Raw genomic sequence first — 18770 nt, forward strand, 5'->3', positions numbered from 1 at the left:
CCTGTGTCAGATCCACTCAAATTTAGCTTTTAAAAAAAAAAAAAAAAAAATCAGATTTTTACTGCATGGACAGAGAATAGCAGAGGTGAAGCACAACTGTTCTCCATAGGCAAAAAAAAAAAAATTAATCATGTTTAATCTTCTTACTGTACTTAGCTCCTTAAAGATGTAGTCAGACTCTCAGAAGAAGTCCCAGATGAAAAATCAAAAGCTCTCAAATATATTTGGTAAAGAATTTAACTTGCTTTCCAAATACTTAAATTATCAAGTATATACTCTGAATTTTTTTTAAGTTATCTAGACTTGAACATTCAGTTGGTGAAACAAGTGGTAGATTAAGGCTCCTAGTTTCACCATACTGCACATTCCATCTGTATTAATCATTACGTAGATTTTTCCTGTTGCCCTATCTTCTGAAATAACACACCATACGTTCAAGGTTATTTCTCTTTTACGGAGTAAACAGAACGAGCATTCACTGAAAAAAATTGAAGTAGTAAACGAATGAGCCCACCAACACCTTATTCATAAAATTCTACCTTTTTCCTACCAGAGTCTTAGCCTTTACTTCTCATTTTAGGACATGATTCAAGGGCAAGTACTTAGCGCACACATGCAAAGCCACCAAAAAAGCCTCATAAGCCTGCCATTTGGAACTGTGAAAGCACACAGCGTATTCTCAATATATACCTATGCTGTAAGAGATACATCTGCAGTATTTCCTTACAGTGGGCTGAGTCTCTGCTTCCATTTCACAGAAGGAAAGCTATGAGTTCTGTATTTATCTGACTCTGCCAAAACTTAGGACATGATGTCCCCATTTCTGGGTTAGCAGAACTGCAAAGGAAGGGCATAACTGGCCTACAAGATGAGACATTAACACATTTTGATACCATCAGATGAACAGCTATATACATGTATCTAGAAACACAGACAGGGAAAAAGAGAATGGGCAAGAATGAGAGTTTTTTTTTTTTTATAAAACCAGTTTGCCTTTACCTCAGAAATCCAATTTTTACCTGCAAATTCATTGAAGTGATTTCCAATGTCATAAGCCAGGTAGTTGTACCCAGAGTATTCATAGTCTATGAACTGCACATCACCTATGTGAGAGACAAAGCAGCAACATCAGAATCCATATCAAATGGAGTCACAGCCCTAATCCTTTGGTGTCCTTTGAAGTTTTGGGGGGGAAAACAAAACAAAACTGCACACCCGTCTTACTTGTGCCCCACTGTGTGCACTCAGACATTCCAGGGTAAGGCTGTGATTTTTATGATATGGTATTTCCTTGAATATTCATTCAAGCAAGCTCTGAAATAATTACTTAGAGCTTATAGCTCTCTATTTTCGAACTCTGAACAGCGGAATTTCAATTTTAACTTCTACCACAGGAGGGCATCCCTTACCTTCAAAATAAGAAATAATAGTAGAGGATCTTTTATTTAAACTTTACGTAGAAATAGCGGATCAATTTTCCCCCAATTTAAAAAGAACAGTCCTGTTTATTCTCACACAAGTGTGCAACCACAGTGGACTAACACATTGCAACATGTTGATATTTCCTTTAACATGTTGATGTTTCCTGCTTCCTCCAACTGCACTTACAAAGCAAGACTATTCTTAATTGTTGCTTTTTTTAGCTGGCTTAAACTAGTCTCAAGAAACCATTAGACAATCTTCAGGTCCTCAAAACTATGAAAATATGTAGTGTTATGTAAACAAGGACTGATAAAGCAGCAAACACAGCCCCAAACGTTTCCAAATTACATTTACCTATAGTGAAGCTGGGGAAAATGCCTCACTCAAGGCAATACAGCATTGAACCTGCTCAAGAATGTCTACACCACATCACAGTCGAGACATTAACAAGATGGATTAGGTAAAACTAGAGCTCTTGTACTTTAAAAGAGAAAACAGCAAATTTACTAGAAGTATCAGAAAAGCAATGGGTTAACTTAAGAGCTGTTTGTACTGGAATATTAAAATGCAAAATCTTACATTTCCCACTGCTATGCTGAAATGGGTAATTATCACAGTTGCACCCTTCTCCCTCTCTACACCCATTCTTTTGATGACTAGCTGCATATTTACTCAATAAAAACATATTCCTTCTATTACAATGACCAATCTTCTTAGCATGACTTAAAACATCTTACAGATACTAATGCTAACTATCAGAACTCCAGGTCAAAACCAAAGTAAATCATGAATAATGTTAAGTATATTATGTATTTCCTAGACTAAGGATTAAGTGTCTTAATATATCGCCTCCTTACTATTTATGGATATTGCACATATCAAATACAAATAGCTTTGCCAGATAAATGTCCTCACCAAGTTATCACAGAACAACTTTGTTTGAAGAGTTCCTTGCATTTATGTAGTTCATCTTTACCATATTTGAAATACTAACACATTAATGTTTTCCAGATGGATAAATCTTCCTGTCTAAGCACTTATAATGGAAGTTAAGCCCCACAACACAGACAAAAAAAATCACTTAGTCACAATCCTCCAAGTCAGAGTTTATCCTTACTTCCACAGAAAGAGAGGATTGCTTACCAAGGTTATGAGGTTAAACCTTTTAGGCTCTGACAAACCAACATGAAAATGGCCTGCAGAGTGGCAAGCTCCTCCCAGGGAAATCTTGCTGGCAACGGAAAATTGAGGTTCTCTAGAACTCTGAAGGGACAAGAAATTTTACAGCAGCTGCAGCCAAGATCTTATAATATTGTCACAGATTAACTTCTGCCAGCATTTGACTGGCACATTCATATAACTTTCATATGCTTGCATTTCCCACTGGTTCTTTAGTACTACTTTTAAGAAACACCACCTGTACAGCCCAACCCTGGTTAATATTCTGCTACGCAACCAACCTCCTGAACTTCCCCTCTACACACACCCCCAAACATTTGGTAGTGCTTGTATTCAAAGGGTTTTCCATCCTCCCCCACCTAAGATACAAACATGGCAGGTAAAAGTCTACTTACAAAATATCAGCATCAGAAATACTTTAAATTTCTTTCATGTGCAAATTTAATCTTGAATATACGTATGCGCTATTAGGCATTTTTAAGTACAGCTAACATTTAAAACTTACTTCCAGATGTAAATACTATTATGTACAGTAAGAAATTGAATCCAACAAGACACGAATGAGGCTGTTACCAGGCACTCTCCTATGCGGAAATGCATGTGAACAAGTGATGCAATAAACCTCCAGTCAGTGCACAAGTAGCACGGTGCATGCCACCACAAGGCAGCAGCAACAATGGCATACTTAATCTATAGCAGATGAAGAAAATTTGGCAAACTCACATTCAATAAGACAAAAGTTTAAAGTGAAAAAGTCCTGCATTTTTACTGATCTCTTTCAGACTTATGGCTACTGTGGAACTCAACCTAAGTTTAATTTTTGCATGAAAGGCTTAAAATAAAGATGCACAGTTCTTTCTGTGAAACTGAAAGAAAGCAAAAACCGCAAGTTTGTCACTTCATAAATGCACACATGTCTCAGCTACCTTGTTTTAGCAGAAGAAACTTTGCATTAATTGTTTAAGTATCCACAGTATTAGAAGTTACTTTTAAGATTTACTGCAGCTCATACAGGAAAGCCACTTCTAAAAGACATGGCTTGCACTGCTAGTTAAGGAGCTAGCTTTTGTTGTGAAGTTTTTAATAAGTACTAAGAATTTGTACATCCCACTGATTTCACTAGGAGCAGGCAGACCGACAAAGAGACACTAGTCTAAGCACATTTGTATTTTATTGAAGCAAGACATGGTTTAAAGCTAAGCTCTATCATCTCTCTAGAGAAGCTATTGTTACCAACAGGAATAGAGGCATCAAGAGTATTGAACATTTCCAGTTGAAACACGCTCCTTTCATCAAGGGGTCTACCACTGTAGACAACATGCAATCTAACCTATGAAAACTACATAAAGACACAAAATGGAATACATGTGTTCCATACACCAGAAATTCAATTTTTAAATAGATCAAGTAGTAGTCAAGAGGACATCTGTTAGATCTCCTCAGGGAACTGAAAGGTAGCAGGGCGATGACACCTCTTTCTAGCTGCTCCTCACTTTTAATGGTGTAATACGGTAAGCACTTTCAACGTGCAAGTCCTAGCTGTAGTTACCACAGCAGAATGATGTATCCTGAGTTCCGTCCCATCCTGCTCATCAGGTGAGCCACTGAGGCCCTAGAAGACAGCTTCAGTAAAGACAATGATCTATGCTAGGAACATACTTGAAATTCACAAATGGGTCATATACCCAAAGAATAATTTTAGCTATAAATACCCAATATACCTTTGCAAAAAAAAAAAAAAAGTTTTTTAGATCAAAACCAGAAGCCTTAAACATACCTCAGTCTTCAGAAGCACTGAGCACCCACAGACTCCTACCAAAGATCATAGAAAACATTGGGTAGGCAGAGGGAATAAACAGAACAAAACTAGCCATCTACCTACACACTTAACTTCCTGGCAGGTGATTTTTATACATTCAAAAAGAGCACATACAGATATAGACAAAAGAATACTGATACTTGGTCTTATTGAATAACAAGTATTTGAATACTCTTAAAACATCAGGTATTTTTGGAAATTCCCAGGTCACATTGAAAAAAACCACCAAACTTTAAGAGCATCATAACACAAGGTCTATAAATAAGCAGTACCAAGCATCAAGCATATTTTGACTATCTTGATGCCCAATTGTAATTAAGAGCAACGCGAAGCTCTGAGTTATATCCTTCAAAGAGTAGTTCACACTGATAATAATAAGTTATGTACAGTAACACTTGCAAATTTTCATATCCTGAGTGAGTACAAACGGACATTAACAAAACAGCAAGAGGCAGAGTTCTCTCAGCCACAGCATGAACAAATTCAAGTAAGATGAGTGACACTCCATTAAATGAAGCTAGCACTCAACATGCTCTTCCAGTCTCGTAAACAGCATTTATTAAGGACACAAGACTGATTCTTCTTAAAAGCAGTATGTGGCACAACTATGATTTTTCTTTCAAGTCTGAAAAATTAACATAAATTTAATGCAGAGGACAAGTCTAAAGCAAAGCACTGGGACAAGCCACAATCATTCTAACTACATTGGACAAGAGTCCTAGTATCTGTTGATAGGCTGTAGCTTAAAAAACATACACGCAACCACCCCAGGCCTAGTACATGTGCAAATTAAGCATTCACAAACAAAATTATAAATACCGTGTTGCTAAAACCAGTAAATGAGTTATTTTGTTTGTGCCAGCTTCTGAAAAGCCAGATAAACACTACCAGGTTTGCTCAAACTTTACTGGGGAGAGAAAAAAAATAGTAGTTAATCTAGAAGACTGATTCTCTCTCTCGTTCCAGCTCAGGGTCACCAAGGTCTCTGACACACAGGAGCCTTTCTAGATGAAAGAGTAAATTTAGTAAGAGTTCAGCATCACCAAAGCTGTTAACTACCTTCATACAGTTTGACATCATTCCTAATGAAGTATATCTTTAAAGATGGGATTTTGTGCTCTTGCAAAATTATTTGTATACCAATAAAAGCTTCTGCTCTGCTAAACAGAATTCCAGCAATACAAGTTTATTTACAGCTAAAAGCTGAGCTTCCACTTCTAAAATCATGTTCCTCATCTTAAGATTGTACTGACAGGTATTTTTTGCTCTGTAAAAAGTATACTGTAAGAAACAGCTTTCAAACAACAGACAAATATTCTACAGATGGCATTGAGGTTTGGTTACTATGAAAATGGTACCTGTTGTACCCAGATTGCAGAAGTTTTACAACACAGTACATGTGCAACATTCAAACATAAGTTTAGTATATGTATTTACTGTTTCCAAGTCTTCCCCCCCCAAGATGTTTACAGCTAGCTTGAAGCCAAAGTGCTTTATGTACCTCCCTCCTCCCAACCCTGTCCCCAAACACTAAGCACTCACACACTCATTACTGTAGGATTGCTCATAAGTGATGCACTGCTGGCATTGTTTTTTTCCTCCATTCTGTTTACAAAAAGAAAAGCATACAGCATTTGTTTTAAAAGTAGAAACTTCAAGTCTATTGACCACGATAGTGAGCCTTTTGAAGGAATTCCTCTGATATTTTTTTTTTTCCCCCCCAGCTTGGTTCTACTATGAAAAGTGACTATAAAAATTACTTTTACTTCAATGAGTCTGTTACGGAATGCTAAAACTCAAGGTAGTTTCAGCACTGAGAAAACTCACACAATAACAATAGATTTATTTTTGGTACTACAGTATCACAACTCCAATGTGTTTAAGACCACAAGCTGATTTTTTTTTCTATACCTTCCATGCTTTTCCCCCCTCTCCTCTTTTTAAGCAGAACTATAACCTACCATTGAAACTAAGTAAAACCATTGAAGTTTCATACTGAATTCTTAGAATTTAAAACTGCTGTTAATAGCATTGTACAGGTGTATATACATACATATGTATGTACACACCTATAGAACTAGAAGTACTTGCAATTCCCTTCAACATGATATTATTACTCAGAAGGAAACTTGTATGCAAACCACTAAAAGACTAATTTTCTCAATTCACTTGCATTCAGTGCATACCGGATGCAGAAACTGGTTATACATACACAGCCAGTTTTCATACTAGAACCAACTCCAGCATGTTTTTGCTAGTTTTTATTTAGAAATTAAGGCACGTAAGTTTAAAAGGTCAAAGACCAATGACGACTGATGGAGAATACTTCAGCTCGAGTCGTTTACTTCACATGCTTTTGGCTTACATACCAACAGTCTTATCATCAAACTGTCACAAACAAATATGAAGCTACTAGAAGGAACATGTTGTCATCACTTCAAAAAAAAAATCTTGATCTAATCTGATGAATTTGTTGCACTCAGCTGAGCTGAGATATTTGAAGTGGGAGGAGTTGTTCATTTTTACTGCACCATGGCCATTTTAGTGTTGCCAGTTTGCCTTTTTTGTTTGTTTTAATATCCTGTTTGATTGATTCATTTAGTAACCGAACCTCAAACCACTAAAATCCAGAATTAAAAGAAGCTGCGGGTTTATACAGAGGCTTTATAGATTTTAGTTAAGGCATTCTTTAATAACGTGAATTATGAGTTAAATTTATTATAATAAAAGCAAAAGTATAATTCATCTTTGCTAGGATGCGTACTGCCTACAACTGTTTAAATGAAGTACGTATTTACAAAGGAAATCTTTAAGACACCTGTGTACCTCACACAGGAAATAGAGTCACAGAATGCAGCATTAAGTATCACTAAGATACTTCATTATGAAAGCATCTTCCCACAATCACAAACCAGAACAATACAGCTGTTACAGGAGATAATGTCTTCAGGTTATTTCTATGCTTGTATGATTTTTTTTTTCCCCCTCCAAAAAGCTTTATATGACTAGAATAGAATTAACAAACAATTACATACTTTGAATCCTAGTCATACAGGCAAGCTAGGGATTCACAAATTCATTAAGTAAAGCAAGGAACACCAACATTCTTCCTCTGTACAGTACATATAGATGACAATTAGCTAATTAAGCAACTTAATATTTGCACAGATATCACTACCACTACATTGGTTCTTAAAAGCTCAAATTGAGTTCACTCATGAAAGTCAGTAAAATGACACTACTGATGTAGCAAACGCAATTACAGCATAAACAAATTAAGCCACTACTTACTGTTTAGTTCAATACCTACCTCGTTTCTTGTTGTAAATAATATTCTTACACAACAGGTCATTGTGACAGAGTACCACTGGTGATCCTAAATTTGACAGTCTTTCCTTCATCCAGGCCATCTCTTCCTGAAGAACTTGAGAACTTGGAATGTCACTTAAAAACCTTTTCAGGTATAAGAAGTCTGAGTGTTAGTATTTAGTACTGTGTTCCGTACTAAGCATTTGTGATGAAATAACTTGTTTTCCTCTACATTCTTATTTCAAATAATTCAATAGACCTTCTCCCAAACTAGAGCACTCTTTCCCCTGGCACCATGGCAGTCAAATTACAACAATTATTTCCCTCTGTCCTCCCCAAAAACAATTCTTTAAAGATTGTCTGTGCTGTAAAAATGACAGTAGGCCAAAAATCAGGAGCAGAACTTGAACACAATCCTGCACATTTTTTAAAAGAGTGGAGACTAAAAGGTGTTATAACATGAATTTCATTAATTTTTTGTTCCCATTACATTACTTCCTTCAATTAGAATACACAGTAAGTACTATATATATATCTATAGAGAGGAAATTAGGATTCATTTTTTTGTTCTAGTCACAGTAAATATGCTTAAGTAGCCATTTTCTCTTTTAGACTTTCAATTAACTACTCAAATTTTCCTCAGTTTTCTTAAGAACATTACGTTGTAGAAGAAAAAAAGATTCAAACAACTGTGCTAGATCATTCTTTAATTACAATGTAGCAAGAAGGGCAGTTGGCATCAGTGATTTCAAAGAAGTTCTATGAAGAATGTTTTTAAGCTGGAATCTGCTTCCTGAGTGATATGAAGTTTGATGATACTGTAAACACACTTCCAAATTACAGTTTTAGCTTAGAAGTTTGTTCTCCAGTCCCTGAGAAACATTGTCTTCAACTCAAGCTTCAGACTACAGTACAGAAATTTTATTTAGGTTAACGTAAATGTAAAACATTGCTCCTAGCTTTACTGTTCCTCTCATCCCAGTCTTCCAGTGACTGATGCTAGAACCCTTCGGAACTATTTTCTTATTTTGTTAAGCTCCTAAGAAAAAACAGTTTGATTTACAAGTCAAGAGCTACATTGGGATGGCTAAAAAAAAAAGTAATTAAACCCTTAAACACAGGTGAAACTCCATAATAGCACAAGTCTAGAATGACTGTGTGGGTACCTTTTCCTCCTCTGGAAAACACTTCAGGGGCTCATCCCATCACCCACACCAGCCTTTGATTAACTTTACTTTTATGCCACACAATTTTTGGCAAATTTATAAACTGAACAAATACAGGACAGCTAAGAGGTGCAGGTTAGAACGAACAACAAGCAGTACTCCTGCAACCCCAGGAAATATGCTTTCAGTAAAACAGTAGAACCCCAGAACATAGGTCTCAGTTTGGGAGAATGATGGATCTCTTAAAAGCTATTGACACACAACTAACTGAAGTACTTCACTTGACACCTTGGTTCTTTAAAAAGAGTAATGAAAACTACCATCATTTATTAAATGTCTAATCAAACCAAAAACTGTATTTATATATACACAATATACTAAATGAATTTAAAGTCTCTCCTTATCATATTCGACATTTATATAGCTACTTCAGTACACAAGAGTATGACAAAACTCAAAATTTTACGAACTTCAACATGACGCGGTAACCCAAACCTATTTTTTTTTTAAACATTCTTCTACCCCTCGACCAGAAATAATGGGAAATCTGGAAAGCACATAATGAAATGCCTACCTTTTATTTACTTCCTCATCCATAAATTCTGTGGGTATGAGAGAGAAGTATTTCCCCATCTTCAGCCACAGATTAGATTTAGGGATCCATCCATTGTGTGCATGAATAGTATGGATTTTAGCAAGTTGTCTGGCAATGAGTCTAAAAACAACAACATTTAATTTAATGTTATATTTGCAATAGATCTGACAGTCTTTATCATATTTCTCCTAGCAACAAGAGAAGACAACTACAATATATTTAACAGGAAAACGGTAAAAAATGCAGCAAGGGAATCCAAAGAGGGTTTAAACAAGAGCAGCACAGCTATAGGGTAGCACCTTAGAGACTCAAAAGGTCATTAGCAGCACTAAAGAGGGGGGGCAGAAGGGATGGAGTTCAGTTACAGCATGCATACTTCACCTGTATTTACAGTCCACTCTTCAACTTGCTTATCATTAGAAGAGTTGACTCAAATCAGCTGCCATTGTTAGGCAAATACATTTCAGTACATACATGAAAAGCTAAAATCTTAAGACATCAGCAATTTCTGTTCACTGCTAATACTTTACAAAGTTATGTCTTGATGGAAGAATATCTTGAACCTATTCACAAAAGGACTGTATTAGAAACAGAGCTAGGAGTACTTGCTTTAATCAAGTCCAGCCCCCTACAATTACACCATGTTAAATGATCTCCCTAATGGTAACGTGCAAGCGTTAAATACTCACAATAAGCAGACCTCTAGTGAGTATATAGTCTTCTGGGGAGGCAGCAAGGATCATTTGTTCAGCACTGAAATACCATGATAACTAAGATAGAGGACAGTGAGCTGTCACGAGTGTGAACATCAACTTAGTGCCGGCTTATAGAAATATTTCTTTTCTGCCTGCTCATAAACTAAGCTTGAGATCCTTTGGGCCTCACAGAACACCATAAATGCATCATACAACTTGAATAATGAAATAATAATAATTTAAAAAATAAAATAAAATAGCTTACCTGAAAATATCTGGATTGCATACATGCTCTGGATCCAGTGCTTCTCCCTGCATGAACTCATAGCACAGGCCATTATTGAAAGTACAGTATAGTTGAGGTGCACAACCATGAGCCTGCAACACACGGAAACTCTTCACTTCCTCATCTCGATCTACTAAGAGCTCGGTCTTATTTCCATAGATCCTAACTAGAACCACATCGTCTGTTATGTCACCCACGTAGCAGCCAATTAGTTTATTGGTGATTCCATCGGTGAACAGCTGAAAAGTAAAAACAATGCATAAGCAACTCAGATCTGCATTTTCAACATGCAGGAAAAGAATGCAGGGTTATTCTCTAATTCACGAAACATAAATGTTTACTAGATTGAGCATTAACAAAAGAAATCTTTAAGATACAGGAAAATAATGGAGAAAATTGCAAGGATTTTTCCAAGTAACACATGAGAAGAGGAAAGTGTGAAAACATGCTACAGTGAACTACAGAAATACTACATGTAAACACCAATAACTGAAAGCTCAATATTGTAAAATGAGTTTCCACATAACCACTCTAAAACTGATAGATTAAAATGGCTGAAATCAAAGCCCCAACAAGGCAGCAATCCTAAGCCAGTATGAAAACAGTCACAAATACAGGCAGCACAAAACCAAAAACAATTCTGATACACTTCAGAATTTCAGTATTTGCTGATCAGTGCACAACTAGTGAAAGTTATTCCTGGAGTTCAACACTACTCCTTTTAAAAAGCAAAATTCAGGTCAGAAACAGTTCAAGTTTGGTGGCTATCATCTTCCCACTAGCCTTGAGGTTTTACTGATTGATAACAATTACTAAAGTCACTTTGGCTCCTCTACAAATTTGAGACAGTATTTAAAATTCAAGACCCCAGTCTTCAGCCTCAAGCACGATTTGAAAGCTTCTAAGAAGACCCACCATCCTCCCATTTTACCTCATAATTGGTACATCCCATTTAAAAGAGTAGAGAAGCTTTTCAAGTCCTTATCATTAAGCTGTATATAAGTGCAATTTTTGAAGTCCCGCAATCTACTAGACTTTGACCAGTCTTTGATGCCTGAACATACTGAAGATGAAGCAAGTAACTTTCTACAAAAATAAGTTAAGAGCATTACGTTTACCTGTAATGACAACCTACTCACTGCCTTTCAAATAATCATGGAGGTATGGATACTACAAGTTCCTAGCTATGGGAAGGCAAGGGGAGCAGGGTGTCAAACCAAAAAAAACCCCACTCCTTAACTGCTGCTTCTCCTTTCACATTTGCTGATGAGGCCTAAAATAGTCATTATACAGGCTGAACTCTTGCAGATGCTACCTGACAAGCAGACTAGATCCTGAGTTACTGAGCTGCATGCACCCAGTTGCATGTAGTCAAGCATTTGAAATCCTGCTCAATGCCTGCAAGAGTAACACAGCAGTTCTTGATCTCCTCCTACAATCTGGGACAGTTTTACAGCTCAGAAAACAGATGTTTGGTGCTTTCCAGCGCTTTGCACTTTGCCAACCCAGACTGAATGCTTAAGAACTTGCTAGATGAGCACTACCCATATTAACTCTAGCTGTTAGCTAAGTGACTGAAGGGCAAGACATTAACATGCTCAGGTGACAAGCAGCATCACAAGCAAGAATGCCAACATTTTCATAACTACTGAACAGCCTCCTGCAGTCTTAAGCATAAGTAGTAAACAATTTAAAGTCGAGGTTCTCACAGCAACTGTAATTTATGTTCAAGTCAATTTTTTTTAGATGTTACAGTCATGCCTCTTCCTGCCTCTTCTCCCACCCTGTTCCCCCCAAAACCCTAATTAAAACTCAATTAAAAAAGAATAAACTCTCACACAAAGCAGAAAACCTCCTTTCAGGACCTTGCACTAAAACAAGCGAGCAGCAGGAAGTAGCTTCAAGCTGGTTAACATACACAGTTAGGCACACGCAATTTTCCCTTGGGGGGACATCTTACAAGTTTGATTTGACACCTTTCTTTAGGAAGTGCTTTTATCAGTAATTCTCATTTAGTTAACTCTTCTGGCATATGCACAAGAGACAAATGGAGATACAGTCTGATCAGCTTTATCAGAACTTTTTCAAACTATGTAGGTCCTTAAAGCCGCAAGCAGCTTTTATTTAAAGGCAACCTGAAGACTCTGGATAGAATTTTTTTAATTTATGATCGTAATAGAAGCTAACAAATCAGCTGAAAATTGAAACCTATTTATCAGAATTAGAATATTAAGCATTCAAGGACAAGTTCAAATTCCGGATTCAGACATCCTCCCACATTTCTTCTCCCTCAAACCCTAAGTAGGGCCCAAAACAAAAATACTGACAAATGGAGAGGTCTGTTGCATTTGAGACCTTATATTAAAGTACTTTTTGTTTTATTAAAATACACATCAACAACAGGCAACTTCTCTACAGGCATTATCATTCCTTAGAACCTTGGACAGTTTTGGTGGTGGGTTTGTTGGTTTGTTGTTTTTTGTTTGTTGGTTTTTTTTTTTTTGAAAGCCAAACACAAATTCAAAAACTTTTATTTCCCCTTCCCCCCTCCAAGAGGCAGCCTTTGTTTTGAAAAGTAAAGTAGTATCATTCAACCACAAGTGACAGCTTATTTCCACATCTCAGGGATTTGGAGAACTCAAGCATCAAGGAGCATTTTTTTAATGCTTTAAGTATGGCTTGTAAGTCACAAACTACACCTTTATATTATAATGTCTTCATTCATACCCTTCTCCCTTGTAAGTGTATTATTGTCACAGAACTATTTAGATCAGAAGGGACCTCCTGTGATCATTAGTTCAACCTCCCTGCTCAAGCAGGGCCAACTAGAGCCAGTTGCCCAGGACTGTGTCCAGTGAAATCTCCAGGGTCTCTGGAGACTCTACAACCTGTCTGGGCAACCTGTTCCAGTGTTTGACCACCCTCATAGTAATAAAGTGTTTTCTTGTGTTCAGATGGAATTTCACATGTGTTTTATTGTGTGTCCATTGCCTTGCCTGTCACTGGGCACTGAGAAGAGCCTGGCTCTGTCTTCTTCACTGCCCCCCGCCCCCCCTCAGGTATTTATACCTATTGGCAAGATCCCTGCAAGCCCTCTTTTTGCCAGGCCAAACAGTCCCAGCCCTCCCAGCCTCTCCTCATATGAAAAGACGCTCCAGTCCCTCAATCATCTTCGTGGTCCTTTGGTGGACTTGCTCCAGTGAGCCTGTATCTTTGTCATACTGGGGAGCCAAGAACAGGACACAGCACCCTAATATGGCAAATGAATGCATAAGTACTGATTTTCATACATTTTAGCATAAAACCAGAATTAACTCATTAGAAAGTTTAAAGAGCACTTTGCAGAAGTGATCAGTGTTGAGCTGTTGATCAAGTTAAAAAATATCTTGCCTGCCACATATAAATGAAAACTTCTGAAATGTAACATTAGAAAAAGCTCTTATCCTGTCATTGCAGGACCAAAAGAAAAGTGAAAGTTCTGTTGAACTAAGAAGGATCAAAACCAGTAAGCATAAAATTCACTATCCCCTCTGAAGAGAAGTCCGTTGTCTTTATCGAATGGCAAAGGTGGCAAACACAATAGGCACTAATTCTCAACGTACAATGGCATCACTTCAATCACTTGTGCTACCGTTTTCTACTTATTATAAAACAACCCTCTAATGAAGCTTGCCTTTCGCTCCATAGAAAATTGTACTATAAAAAAGACAAGGCTCTAAGGCCATCAGAAATAGTGATACCACCAAAAAAACAGACGTTAAGTAGTCGTGATGCAAAGAAGCAGTAAGAATTTGATTTGCTTATGCTGTTAAACAGAAACTTCTGGCCACTGTACAGCTTCTGTCATAGTGCACAGGTCTATTATCGCCTTAAAACAAGTCTCATTAGTGTTAATAAAAAGAAATCTACAACAAGGAAATTGAACTCCCTCAACTGATAATTTAGGAACTCTACTTCTTATTAGCATCTATTTGTAACATGCTGCTATAAGTAATTATTTACACCCAGGAGCATTTTAGTTATTGCTTCTTAAAAAGGCAGAAGGGTTTGCTTACTTTTCTAATAACATTATCCAAGGTAGACATTTCCATACTCCATCATGAGAAAACATCTAATGTTTTCTACCAGTAAACGAACTTAATACTCACTTTATTCTTTTATTCAGAATGCCTTTACTGTAGCATTTAAAGAATCAGCTTAGAATGCCTTGCCTGACATGTAACCTGAGATGCAGCACAAGCAAAACAGGAATTCTGTAACAAAAGCATCGCCTGAGCAGCATAAAAAGAGAATGGACTCTGATGACATGGATAAGATAATCAGTAAACTCTCAAGGCCATGTGGAAGACAACGTAAGAATCTACAGAATGTTACGAATAGCAGCTAGAAAATCCTGGAAATAAGTAAGAAATACAAAGTGCCAACAGAAGTCAAGAAAACAATGCAACACAAAAATCCAGCAGCACGATTCTGGTACTCTTGCAATTTAATTATTTAATTTAAATATTATAATTACATTAAAATTATTGTGATATGTACTTATTACATTGTAGTTAGTACTTTCAGGTAAGGTGACACAAAGCTAAATTCCAAAAACATTTCTGGAAATGCTATTTATACTGGCCTACAATCCAGTCAGATCTAGCTTGAAGTTAAGGCTTTCTAGCTCTTGGGAACAAATATAAACTGTTCATTGAAATGCAGAGTGAAGGTGAATAAGCTACAAATAAGCCCGAGTTACTCAAATGCAGTCTCAGGAAGCAGCACATGGTAGAAACAAGACAGGCCAAGTGAGTCCAGGAAGAGCAGAGAAAACTCAACCAAGACAAAGTATCTTTGAGACAGTTTACATTAAAAGCACTCTTATCAGCATCAATCAGATTACTAGATTCCTGAAATGGGCATGTGATAGATATGTTCCCATCTCATAAGCAGGTGGTTCAAGAAAAGTTTATATCTAATCCTATTGTTCCAAGTGTTCAAAAGAACGAGAACAAAATTAGTCACACACAGTAAGAGTGAACAGGCAAAAATAAAGTGTCACGGGGCAAAGTACAAAGCACTTATCACTCAGAGAAGAGATGTAAAACCAAGCAGATTTTTTCCTGCTAGACTGTTAATTACATCCATAGGAGGAAAAATATAGAAAGCAGTATTGTACTGCTGTAGAAACAGAACAGTGACGTGAAGTTTCAGCATAAAGCAGTAGGGACTCCCCCAATTCTGCTGCTGAACCTCAAATTGCACAGCAAGATCTCCAGAAAGGAATAGACTTTTAATATGTGCTTCTTCAACACAAAACTTCAAGTTTGTATTGTAAGGTGTAACTTCATTTCTTCTGGAAAAGTATATACAGGCACATCCACAAGTATACATCTCAAAAATTTCAGTTCTTAAAACAAGGCTAGTTATTTCTCCATCTCTTTCTGTAGCTATTCCTAATAGAAGGACAAAGTACAACTAATGGAAAATGCAGGCCTTGGGTAAATTCCCACATATTCAACAGGGCTTACAAGAAACATCATTCAAAGGTCTCCAGGCTCTGGAGCCATATCCTCTAGATCATTACACTCAGCAGGTGAAAGCCATCATCTACATGATTTTTGTGGTCAGATGATCATGAACAAGACCATTTGGTGTCAGAAGTACCAAGGCTAGCAAGGAGCCAGTAAATTAATGGCACTGTTCTATGGTAAGTTTGGCCACAGACTGAACTAGTAGTTTTCCACTGAACTCTTGGGGGGCTCATCCATGACAGAAGCATGGAGAAAGCACCACCACCACTACCTATGCTATATAGTATCACTTAAACATTTTTTTTGCTACCAAACCATCAACACTGCAGCTTCAAGAAGAACTTGGGGGGTGGGGTGGGGTTCGTCGTTGTTGGTTTTGTTGGAGGGTTTGTTTTTTGTTTTTTTTACGGTTTTAACTGAAGTTTCACATCCTCCATATTCTCAGTATAAAGAACACTTAAAATTACATTCAGTATTCTATTATAAAATGCTATAGGTATGTCATCCCTTGCTAGGGCTTGTTCTGATCTAAATGCATGACAAGATGACAAAGCTTTTTTATGTCAGAAGAAAACCCCAAAAAGAAATTAAATATTTTTCATCTTGTTTCTGAAGAATATTCTCCTACCTGAAAACAGTCAACATCAGGTAACTAGTTAAGACTTCCAAAGCGGTGAATTGTCTTAGATCTTTCTACAGATTTCATCATACTGATGAAAACGGTTACAGATAAATCCAAAAAATTAAGCTAACAGAAAAGGAGTATAAGATTGTATTCTAACTCGAAGAATTAATTTGCTGCTCCTTTCCCTGGAAGATTTTGACATAAAATGGCCATGTAACAGTAGGGGGGGGAAAAGCCAGAAACTAAAATATCTTAGATAGCTACCTTCCTTTCCAACATTATGAGTCTATAGAATAAGTTATATGCTGTTACATATCCAGACTGAAGCTGTGACTACGGAAATATCGATTCTCTGTAATTAGAACCAGTCAGCAATACAAACACACCTATAGCATGCACAACTGGACTACGTCATGCACTGATGTGGCACATCAATTGCGTAAAACATCACCACTTGCACAATTGCTGCCCCACCCACCAATAGCACAAAAAACCCTTTACAACCAGGGTTGAGATTATCAAACTTCATCAGAAGCTTAGTAAGAATGGAGAAATCAACCTAGCCTCGAGCGACATCTAATACGGCCTACATTTCCCACTTACTATGACACTGTGTTCAAGGCACACCTCAAATTACAGTTTTTCCACAACACATCAGCAATGCAGCCCATTCTGCATCTCTAACTTTTCTTATTCTTTCTGTCACTCATCACTTTTCTATTTAGAGATACTAGCACTTCAGGATGTTAATCTGTGAACTCAGTCTTTCCTCTTTAAGTGGTAGCTACTTTCACATCTGCTGAAGAGCATGATGTCCTAAAAACACCCAAGCAATAAAAATACTCCTGAAAAATGTAATGATACAAAATAAAAAGTTAATTTCTCAGACTAACATTTTCTGTTTCCATTCAATTATTTCAATGCTTTAAATCCCACAGTCAGTCTGTTTAAATAAACTTTGAAATATTTTAACTAGTTCAGAAATCTGAAGCATAGTTTGTCATAAAGAAAATACCAAGATTGACACAAGCAAAGAAATTACAGCAGCAGCCAGAAAATACTGTCTGAAGAAAAGCTATTGAGGACAAGTCAGGAAGAAAAAGCAAAGAGACACAGAGAAAAGTTGACCTTGTATATGTTAAAAAAGGGGGGGGGGGTGTTTTGCTTATGAAATACAAATCTTTGCAAGCATGGCTCTCTTGTGTGTTCACATTTCGTAGCTACAGGAACAAATTTTTGCAAAAAATTATAAAATGCTGCAGTAATAAAGCGCAAAGACACATGCAAAGTGTTGATAAATGCAGAGATTTACATCATGGTAACAAAGACACAGTACCAGAAAACAAGCAAGGTCCAATTATTTCAGAGAATAAAAAACAAACAAAAACCCACAAACTTCATGAAACTTATTTGTAGATGATCTGGAACTAAGTTCCAGGAGCTCGCAGGATTCTGGGGGAAGGGGGGGGGGGGGGCGGGGGAAGTTGTTCTTGAAGAATTTGATACCCTTTGCAAAAACGATTTTTTTTTTTCTTCTTCCCTCTTCAGGTCTGAGCCAGGTCAAGAGCCCCATTTGCTAGCACATTATTTGTTATCATTCGAGATCCCTGAATGATTTTAGAGCTGATTTTTTTTTCGCACATAAGATATGCTGGTCTATCCAAATAATGAAGACGTAAATTAACACTATCAATATTAAGCCTTTTCACCAGTAAAAACAAGCAGCCTTTATTCTCAATGTTAAAGATTACTTCAGAATGGAAAGAAATACAATTGGTTTTCCCGTACCATAACATTACACCGCATTACATTAACCTACTGAATCCTCATTATCACCAGACCTACAAGACGTAGAATAGGTCATGGAATAAAAGAATCCTGAATCTGCACTTGCTGAAGTGGTAACTAACCTTCCCTTACTGTAACCAAATACTGATCATCCTTCAAATACTAACACAAATTAATCTCCATAACAGAGAAAATTAAAAAAAAAAAAACTTAATATGGGCAACAGATTCCAAACTGTGATTGTATTTTTACATTAGGAAGGGTGGTACAACTTCTTTAAGACAGTAAAAAGAGTTAAAACAATTACGTTTTTTTATCTTTCATTAATAAAGAATTGTCCAAAATATAAAAATTGTAATGTCCACTGTCA

The 18770-nt window shown here is 36.8% G+C and overlaps 1 protein-coding gene across 2 annotated transcripts in view; it reads right to left on the reverse strand.

Annotated features, from left to right (window-relative positions):
• The window catches only part of ETNK1 (ethanolamine kinase 1), a 34127-nt gene that overhangs the window by 11865 nt on the left and 3492 nt on the right, over positions 1 to 18770 (reverse strand). For both annotated transcript variants that reach the window (XR_015707106.1, XM_087768227.1), the window contains exons 2-5: positions 10451 to 10710; positions 9470 to 9610; positions 7731 to 7873; positions 1020 to 1103 (exon numbers count right to left, since the gene is read on the reverse strand). Coding sequence is in view for 1 of the 2 variants with exons in the window: in XM_087768227.1 (XP_087624353.1) it covers positions 1020 to 1103; positions 7731 to 7873; positions 9470 to 9610; positions 10451 to 10710 (628 nt within the window). In the remaining variant the exon portion in view is untranslated. The remainder of the gene's footprint in view (positions 1 to 1019; positions 1104 to 7730; positions 7874 to 9469; positions 9611 to 10450; positions 10711 to 18770) is intronic.

This window comes from Nipponia nippon, unplaced genomic scaffold, assembly GCF_047370975.1.
Source record: "Nipponia nippon isolate SJK-2023a ecotype South Korea unplaced genomic scaffold, ASM4737097v1 scaffold_3, whole genome shotgun sequence".
NCBI lineage: Eukaryota > Metazoa > Chordata > Aves > Pelecaniformes > Threskiornithidae > Nipponia > Nipponia nippon.